Here is a 10,275-nt window from a genome sequence, read left to right as displayed (position 1 = left end):
CAAAATCCCTACTATAAATAGCAGGTCCGACCTCAGCCATTCTTACACCAAAACTTCTTTCTCCTCTCTCCTTTGCTGAGGCTATCTTGCATCCCGAGCCCCGACGACCTCGTACGCTGATCGTTTTTGCTTAGATAACATAAAATCACGCTACTAGGGTGAGTTTCACGGCCCCACTTTCTAATATTTCGGGGGAAAACGCATGCTAAATATTATATATACATTATTATTATGTCTATATGATAGTATATTAGTATCAACGTAGATAGTTATAATAACAGGGATATAGTTATTTCGTATCTGAAATTATACAACTATCGTAAAGTTGTTAGCATGTTATTGTTATAATAGTATACTAATGTAGATCTTGAGTTATACTTAGGATTCTATATATATGTTGTGTGCGATATAGTTCCGAAGTTATATTCGGAAGTTCTATATGTTAAGTTATGAAGTATGTTGCTATTTATGTCAAGATAAAACTGGATATGTTATATGTTGTTATTGTTAGTTTTATGTTAAGATAAAACTTGGTATTGTTATTGATAGTTTTATGTCAAGATAAAACTAGGAACATTATATGTTGTTATTATTGGTTTTAGGACAAGATAAAACCTGGTTTTACTTCAAGATATAACTGTTATACTGCCTAAATGTTATGAAGTTAGGAGTAATGTTTAAAAGCATAGTCTAGTAACTTAGGGTTTTAGACATGAAAATGATTTTGTTGTTAGAGCTATAGGAAGCCGTTGAAGTCTACATGAGTAATTGTATTCCTCAACTAAGATTGGGGATCTTAGCGGAAATCCTCTTAACTGTAACCGTTAATCCCGTGTGAGCGAGAAAGTCGTGTATAATTAGTATACGGGTTGACCACCCCACTTGTGACTGTTAGCTACAGTCAACCAAAGCAAGTGATGAACTATCCTTTTATTTGTTATTGTTCCGACGTCGATGAAGCATACGGTGTTGTTCTCATGGTAAATCATGAGTGTGTTTGTTTCTCATGGTAAATCATGAGTGTATTTTATCAGAGGTATTATGTCACAGCCGCCGTTACAGGCTCATGGTAGCAAATTGTTAGAAACATTATACTTTGTCGTATACAAGTATTTATGTTAAGTATAAGTTTCCCCCTACTTATACCTTAGGATTAAGGAATGTTTAGGTATAACACTTAATTGATAAGTAAACTATTATACCTAATATACATACTAAATGTTGGAGAGTCAAAATGATACTTTCAAAACTATACTTTTGAACGTGGAAAATGTATTATTTTATGGAGTCAAAACCTGTGGACTCACCAAGTTTATGTTGACGTATTTTAAAATGCATGTGTTTTCAAGAACTTGAAAAGCTGGTATGTATTCGAACAGAAGAAGTTTTACTATTACCTTTCTGTTCATTAAGAAGTATGCCATAGTCGGATATTATGTAATAGGTCCTAGAAAAACAGTTATGTAACTTTCAGTTATCAATAAAGGTATGTATTTTCTTTAGTATTGTTCAATGTATGTTATATAACTGTGATACGAAGAATAACGTTACACTACCCGGTGTTTTCGCCGATGGATGGGGGTGTGACATACTCCTTATGATTACTTGGTGTATACATGATATATATGTAGCTAAGATCGAATAGATAGTAGACTTGGTGAATCTGCTCTAAGCCCACAACCAAACAAGGAACAGGAAATGAAGCGGAAAGCACACATCCTACTGTGTGTCGGATCCGATTAATATATATCCATAATCTATCCACTAAGGAATCATAAAGTTAAGCATTATATGCCCCCTTCTAACTGAATGTTCATGTTACTAAGAAGGTATGTGGCGCTGTTCTATTTGTTAGGAAGACTACTAGAGGTAATGAAATCATGTACTCTAAACGCCTCAGTCGATACTGTTGTGAGTTTTGTATATATTAATATGTTTTATTTATTATTGTCCGGTACGTTGTAGATGTACCCTTTATAAATAAAACTACGGTACTTTATAGATGTACCCCATATATAACCTTGTATAGTATCATATTTTGTTATAAACAATGAGTTAATGATACGTTCCCTTCCTAGGTTTCTGTGAGTGTAAAGTATAAGTTCGTGAATCATGATTTGTTCCTCTATTCTAGATGATACTTGAGAGAGTTTTGAGAGTTCTTGACTTGAAGATGTGAGAAATGAAGAAATAATGAAGGAACTTCATACATATGAAGAGGGGTTCACGACCAACATGGGTTCACGACCGTGAACCCTAGTTTGCGGCCTTGAACTCCTTGTGAAGGGGTTCCTGGCTCGAATTCAACTCAATGATCTCCAGTTAATACTTCCTAATACGCAATCCTTCAGTGTACTAGGCTTAGAACTCTCCAGTATGTTCCTTCCTAATCTAGTTATAGTATGTACTGAACCCCTAAACTATACCTATTATAGTTTACTAGTATGTTTGTTTTGAACTGTCCCTGATTTGTAGAAAGACTCGATTATCTACTCAGTTATGCTTATACTCTAAAAACGGAGTTTTATAAACAACAATGTAACATCTTTTTTAAAAGAGTTTTTGAATAGATTGATCACTAACAAAAGCATAAGAAATCATTTAATGTGATGGTTATCACATGTAAAAATTAACACAATACTATTGTGTTCAACTTGTATTCCCCCCCTTAAAAGCATTTAAAACATTTAAAAGATTGATTATAGGGGTATGAACTCACCTTATGTGGGTGATTCAACTGAAGATTCAAGTAAGGATGAGAAGTTCTGCGAATGAAGTTCTGAGGCACAAACGAGTCCTAAATGACATATATTGATACATATATGTATATAAATAGTGTTATAACAACTAACATGTAAGGGAACCAACCTTAGGGACTAGGAAACACTTGCAATGAAGTGTTACAATCACATGTGATTGATTGAAGGGAGTTCACGGCCACACTAGGAAGTGTTTACGACCAAGAAGTGTTCACGACCAAGGATGCTTGAAGTGTTTACGGCCCAAAATTGGCCTTAAGAAGGGTTTACGGCCATGTATGAAGGGTTCACGGCCATGTCATGATCCTATGAGGGGTTTACGACCTAATGAAGGGTTCACGGCCGTGAACTCTTGAAGGATCATGCTTAAAAGGTGGTTGTTTCATGGGTATTCAAGAGCTTCTAATGGACAACAAGTGTATGGATAGGATACTTAATAATTGGAAGCCTTTAGGGAGTTTATGGCCCAAGAACAAGTGTGTGTGTTCTTGGTGAAAAGATGGTGATTTGAAGATCTAAACCAAAAGCGTTGAATTCATGGATGAAATCAAAGAGCTTCTTGTGAATAAGAAGGATATCAAGTAACAAGGGATGAATCACTTACGATTTTGAAGAGAAAGAAGAGTGTTCTTGATGATACTTGAGAGAGTTTTGAGAGTTCTTGACTTGAAGATGTGAGAAATGAAGAAATAATGAAGGAACTTCATACATATGAAGAGGGGTTCACGACCAACATGGGTTCACGACCGTGAACCCTAGTTTGCGGCCTTTAACTCCTTGTGAAGGGGTTTATGGCTCGAATTCAACTCAATGATCTCCAGTTAATACTTCCTAATACGCAGTCCTTCAGTGTACTAGGCTTAGAACTCTCAAGCAGACCTTTAACAAAGCTCAAAGTTAACAAAAACAAGTCTGACTTCATGAAGATCTCTACTAACTAACATGCATTACTCCCAGCTCACACAACAGGCATAAAGGCATCTCTCTTAATCAGGCATCCTACCATGCAACACTAAGCAGATCCTTAGCCCTAATCTTACATGCAATTCTCATATACTCACATCAAACATCAATCATATAAAATTCATGGGTATTTTGGGAAATACTTACTTGAGCTCGGATAATTGCATGCATCGCATCCCTTTTTATTTTAAAAACTTTCTTAGAAAATCAATTTCTTTTAGAAAATTTTACCAAATCTTCAGTTTAAGTTCAAGCACACCCGAGAGTATGCCTCAATCCCTCCAACCAAGGCTCTCATAACAACTTGTAACCAATGTTTTAAAACCCTGGTCGACCCGGTCGGTTCAACCGGTTGGACCGTGACCTGGGATAAAAGGCGGGTCAAATTAGAACGAGTTTTTGTAAAAATACCGACCGAATCGAACCGTCCGGGTTTACACTAAACCGCGGTTGAACCGGGTATTTCGAACCGCTAAAAACCAGATTGGCCCATTTATTAGGGCTTGGATAATTAAGTGAGATCGGCTCTTCTCCAGGGAAAACAAAATCGTATCTTCTCTTGGAAATGAAAGCAGAAAAGAATAGCGACCTGAAGAAAGAAAGCAACGACTGCAAAGGACTGAAGCAGCGACATCAGCAGCGAGCCCAGCGACTTCCGTTCTTCTCCAGCTGAGTTTTCTGTTTTCCTATTTCCTTGTTTTCCTGCAAAACAACGACCGATGTAGTGATGTTGTTGTTCCTTCTCCACCGAAACCCCAATTCCCCCTCTATTACTAATCCACTTACTCCAATTTTCTTTTAACTGCGACATCATCCAATTTTGATTAGCTGTTGTTATGAAATCAATTTTATTTACTGTGAAATCAATTAACTGTGAAATCAGGTGATAAATTTGTTTTCTTTTCTTCTCCAATTTTATTTTCTTCTCCAATTGACTGTGAAATCAGGTTCTTTTCTTCTATCGGTTCTGATTAGCTTTTCTTATGAAACCTGTTTTCTTTTGAAACAGGTGATAGATTTGGTTAGTTTACAGTTATATTGTTAATTGATCATTTTTTCAAGGTTTTGATTGTGACAGGTTTGGTTAGTTTAGAGTTCATTTATTGTTAATTGATCATTGTTTCAAGGTTTTGTTGTGTAGATTATATAATTAGGATACAATTGAAATATGTTTATTGATTATAACATTACTTTTCAATACAATTAAATATGGAATCAAGGGAAGAAGAACCATTGCAAGCACAATCTCAAGCTCAATCCCATTCATCGGTTTAATCAAATGTACGAACAAAGATGGATATAGCATGGGAACATGTTACTCAAGTCGTTGATGAGAAGGGGAAAAAGACATGGATATGTAATTTTTGTCAAAAAGTTATAGGTGGTGGTGGAATAAACAGGGTTAAGAAACATCTTGCTGGTATTAAAGGTGAGGTAGTAGCATGCCCAAAAGTTAGTCCAGAAGTGTGGTTTACTATGCAAGGGAAATTGAAAGAGGCTGCCCAAAAAGAAAAAGAAAAACGTACCACTAGTGTTACTATCTTGGATGATGATGAAGAGATGGAGGAAGCAGAAATGTCAACTGTGAAAAAGGGAAAAAGGAAATCTACTTCAAACTTGCATCCATTTTTTACGAAAGGTATAAATGATCCTTCCCAACCCACTATCAAATCTGCAATGCAAAGTAATGCAAAAATACATGATGTGGATTTAGCTATTATTATGTGGTTTTATGATGCATGTATACCTATGAATGCTTGCAACTCTCCATTTTTTCAACTTATGGTAGATAAAATAGCAAGTATTGGTTATGGGTATAAAGCACCTAATTATCATGCTCTGAGGGTTAATTTATTGACAGATGCAAAAAAGTCAGTTTCATTGATAATTGATTCGTTAAGAAGTCAGTGGGTTGATACTAGTTGCACAATTATGAGTGATGGGTGGATGGATGTTTCACAATGACATTTGATTAATTTCTTGGTTTATTGTCCGAAAGGGATGTTGATGCATCTGATATAGAGAGCAATGCTACAAATTTGTGTAATTTGTTTGCTGATATTGTTGAAATGGTAGGAGAAAAAAACATGGTGCAAATGGTAACTGATAATGCTGCTAATTACAAGCTTGCTGGTACTAAGTTATGTGAAAGATGTCCTTCTATTACTTGGTCTCCATGTGCAGCGCATTGTCTTAATCTTGTATTAAAGGATCTTTCAGAATTGGATAATGTGAAAAGTTTGGTCAATCTTGCATCGAGGGTTACTGTTTTTGTTTATAATCATAAGTGGCCCTTGATTTTGTTAAGAAAAAGACCCGGTTGGAAAGAAATTATCCGTCCAGGTACTACTCGGTTTGGTACCGTGTTCATTGCATTGCAAAGTTTGTATGACCATAAAGAAGATTTACAAGGAATGGTCATATCTAATGAGTTTAAGAAGATGTTGAAAGTGGGAAATGAGGTTTAATGAAAACAAATTGTCTTCAATGAAATCTTTTGGAAGAATTGTTTGATTACAGTGAAAGTAATGAATCCTTTGTTAAAGCTTTTGCGGTTGTGTGATTCGGATGAAAAACCTGCAATTGGTTATGTTTATGAGGGAATGCGTCGGGCAAGAAGAGGGATTAAGCAATTGTTTAAAAAGAAGAAGGAATTATATAGGCCTTACACTAACATAATTGATAGTCGTTGGGATAGGATGTTAAGAAAAAGTATTTATTGTGCGGCTTATTCGTTGAATCCCGTTTTTCAATATGATCATGCAAATCTTTGTAAGAAGAATGAGGTGTTTCAAGGCGTTCTTGAAATGGTTGAGAAGACTTTTAAAGGTGATGACGTTTTAAATATTACATTGAATTTAGGCAAGTTTCGTGATGCTGAAGGTACCTTTGGTAGATCTAGTGCCATTGCTTCTCGTAATCTTACTCATCCAGGTAGGATTTAAATTTAATTTGCTATTATTATATATAAAATATTGTATTTTCTAATATATTTTTTTTGCTAACTATATCTTTTGTAGATGAGTGGTGGAAGTTATTTGGTGGAGATATTCTGGTTTTGCAAAAGTTTGCTATTAGAATATTAAGTCAAACCACATCTTCTTCCGGTTGCGAACGTAATTGGAGTGCATTTGAAACGATTCACACGAAACGGAGGAATAGATTGGAACATCAAATGCTAAATGATCTTGTATTTGTTCATTACAACTTGCGTTTACAAAATAGGTATGGTATCTTGCTAAGATATACTAGATTGAAGGTTGATATGAGGTCTTACGATCCTGTTGACTATGAAAATATTGATAAGACAGGATTTTGGGTGGTTGAAGAAGAGCGGGAAGGAGAACTTAATTATGATGATTTGGAAAATATGCTTGATGAGCAAGAGCACGAACCGGATTCTGAATCACAAGGTGACCATGTTGATGATAAAGTTGATAGTGAATTTCAGTTACTAAGTCACCGCGAGATTTATGCTTATAATACTCCAATTTCTCAAGATCCATGATTTGGTTTGGTCGTAACGTGTTTGGATTTGTCTACAACTATGTTTTCTTTTGTTATTTATACTCTATGTGCTTGTTTGTTGTGTTTAGATTGATCTATAACATGTTATTAATAATCTGTGTGGTTGTTTGTTCTGTTTAGATTGTTTGTTGTGTTTAGATTAAACTTTGTTGACATCAAATTATTTGTGACAACCCGAACCTTTTTCCGTTACCGTTATCCAGTTCCGTTAATAAAATTTGAATTTTATTGGGTTCCATCAAATTCCTTTGGTTTGGAAAAATCATTTAATTATACAATTTAATTTTATATATACAAGTCGGAACCAAAATCGCGCGAAAAATCCGAGTTTCCCTTGAGTGATGTTCACAGCCGTAAACTCGTTTACGGCCGTACACTCGTTTACGCCCAATGAAAACCCCCTATAAATATGAGCTCCTACCCATCATTTACACTATTCTCGCCAAAAGCTCTCTCATTCTCTCTCTAAAACTCTTGACCGTAAACACCAAAAACACCCTTATTCTTCCGAAAATCATCAAGAAACACCTTTGGAGGTTGTTCTGGAGCATCTAAAACGTGTTTTTCATCGAATCCAACATCAGTGTTCTTGAGTTGACGGCCGTACACACTTCAAATCTTCAAATCTTCAAAGACCGCAACCTGTTTACGGCCATACACCCTTCAAATCTTCAAAGTCCCTTCAAGAACACCGTTTACCGCCGTAAACCCTTCAAGGGGCTGTTCACGGCCGAGAACTGTTCTCGGCCGGAAACTCTTCATGGCCATAAAGTCCTTCACACCATGAATCTTGGCTGATAACCCAACTTCCCCGATTCAATCGAGTTCCGGTGACATTCCTAAACCAAAAACAAGTGTTTTGCTAACACTATAAATAAAGGGTTTCGCTAATAAAATACATATATGTATTAATTTTTATTAGGATTCCGTTGAGTGCCACGTACATCAACTTGAGGGTCTTCATTCCCAAGTTTGTTGCTCAACGCTATCACACAACTAACAGTGAGTTCATACCCCTATGCTTTTACTATTCTTAATGCTTTCAGGGGGAATACAAACCAAACACAAAAAGGATTTCAATACCTTTAAAACTAAAGTAATTAATACAATCATACAGTTTCCACATGTTTATAAAATATTTAGATATTTTATCCCTTTTGTAACATGTTGGGCATAAGGGACGTTTTCATCATACAACCATAAATTGCATAGTTTTCAGATCAATACACGAATCAAGTACACAACATACATGCAAACAATAATAGGTACAGTTTGGGGTTTTCAATACACAGTTTTATGAACTAAGAGTTACACATTGCAAAACATATAAACTATGAGAGATTTAGTTTATGATATGCATTACTACTTTTGGACTTCAAGAGTACAACATTTAATAACTACTTAAGTATAATTATTGTTACACTACCAGTATACATACAGATTCAAATACAAGAGATCAATACAGAACCACACGTAAACTAGTTAATACAGGATTGTGAGACAGCTCTTCAATTGTACCTTTCAGGGTACGGTTTAAATCCTATCATAGTATAACTAGAGTCTCCTATAGGGAGAGCGTGAGATTTGTGAATAGATCTATTCGGGACTCACAATCCCACGCCTGAACTGCTAGCTACAGTTAGGCAGGCATGCCTGGGGTGACAAATATCATACCGTCCGACGTCTGAAGAACGTCGTAGAGGTCACTAGGTCATATCAAGCATGGTTATACGACTCACAATAGTATAAACTAACCTTATTGTTTACGGGAATTCATTATTCTTTAGTTTTATTTTCATTGATAAAACTAGTTCATACATACAACTGGAGGATTCCAGGGATTTGAACTCATAGTTTTATTGTAAGTAATGAAACTACTACACATACTGGTGGTAACCAGGGTTTTTCAAACAGGATATTCTATACATTACTGGTGATAGCCAGGGTTTTCATACAAATGGTTTTTCATTCTAAACAACGATATACAATAGATTTGGTGGTAACCAGGCATACAAACTAATACATTGTACACTACTACAGAGCATAGTATCAAACATATATGTTAGAAAATATTGGATTTTCTTGGAAAACATACAAACATTTTACAGATTCAATGACAGGTTTTCATTACAAAAACATGCTTATGAATGCACCAGCTTAATACTGATACTCTTTTCAAAATCGCTTGTATTCCCAGGAAATCAGTAGACAGGTACCTCAGCAGACTTTTGAGAAGATGGAGCGTATAGAGTCTCGTCTTTACTTTTGCTACTTTTGATGCATATAAATATGAAGAAAACTGATGTAAATACCTTTTTATATATTCAATGTAATGGTTGTGTTTACTGGATTGCTATGATGCAATTGTTGTGATACTACATATGATGTCATCCACCCCTGAACGTTTCCGCCGTTCTGGTTTGGGGGTGTGTCAGATTGGTATATGAGCTATTGTTTATAGTGAACTAAGTATACCGAACCTTACATGGTATACAACTATAAACACTAAAGGAGCCGAAGTGCTCTAAAACTAAAAGTATACTTTAAAAATACAAGTATTTTTACAAGAAGTAGACAAGTATACATACGTACAAGAGGCTAACATAGTAAGAACTAAATAAAAGTATTTAGGACGAGTTGGACACTATGGTTAAACCTGGATAGTTATGTAGTCATATATGGGGCCAATATAACCTAATCAACTATATTTGTCTGAGATATGACCAACATGTGTTTGGGAGTGACTGTGGTGTCGCAACAAGTCTAAAACTCACCAAATCATATACAAATGAAGCATATAGTTAAAATACTATAGGAGTATTTTATGGTTCTATAACACTGCACAGAGTCATCACTAGTAGTACAAATTCTTATAAACAAAAGACCTGCAGTTCCTTGCTATTGTTAGTAGTTATCACTATAGGTCTTTATTATCATTGTAGGATTAAAGTATATCCTGCTCAAAAATATTCAACTCATGATCGGTATAGGAGGCTTACCGTCATTTTTCCCTTGTATCTTTTAG

At 35.4% G+C, this 10,275-nt stretch overlaps 1 protein-coding gene across 1 annotated transcript; it reads left to right on the top strand.

The window, feature by feature from the left end:
* Nucleotides 1-5,015: 5,015 nt before the first annotated feature.
* On the top strand, nucleotides 5,016-7,230 carry LOC145157687 (uncharacterized). The gene is made up of 4 exons (XM_079076691.1): nucleotides 5,016-5,593; nucleotides 5,722-6,184; nucleotides 6,269-6,656; nucleotides 6,743-7,230. The coding sequence occupies exons 1-4, from the start codon at nucleotides 5,016-5,018 to the stop codon at nucleotides 7,228-7,230; spliced, it is 1,917 nt and encodes a 638-aa protein (XP_078932817.1).
* Nucleotides 7,231-10,275: the final 3,045 nt, after the last annotated feature.

Source organism: Lactuca virosa, chromosome 2, assembly GCF_052849685.1.
Source record: "Lactuca virosa cultivar CGN04683 chromosome 2, Lactuca_virosa_CGN04683_v6, whole genome shotgun sequence".
In the NCBI taxonomy this organism is placed as follows: Eukaryota; Viridiplantae; Streptophyta; class Magnoliopsida; order Asterales; family Asteraceae; genus Lactuca; species Lactuca virosa.
Note: the sequence above shows the minus strand (reverse complement) of the source record. Positions and strands in the feature narration are given on the sequence as shown.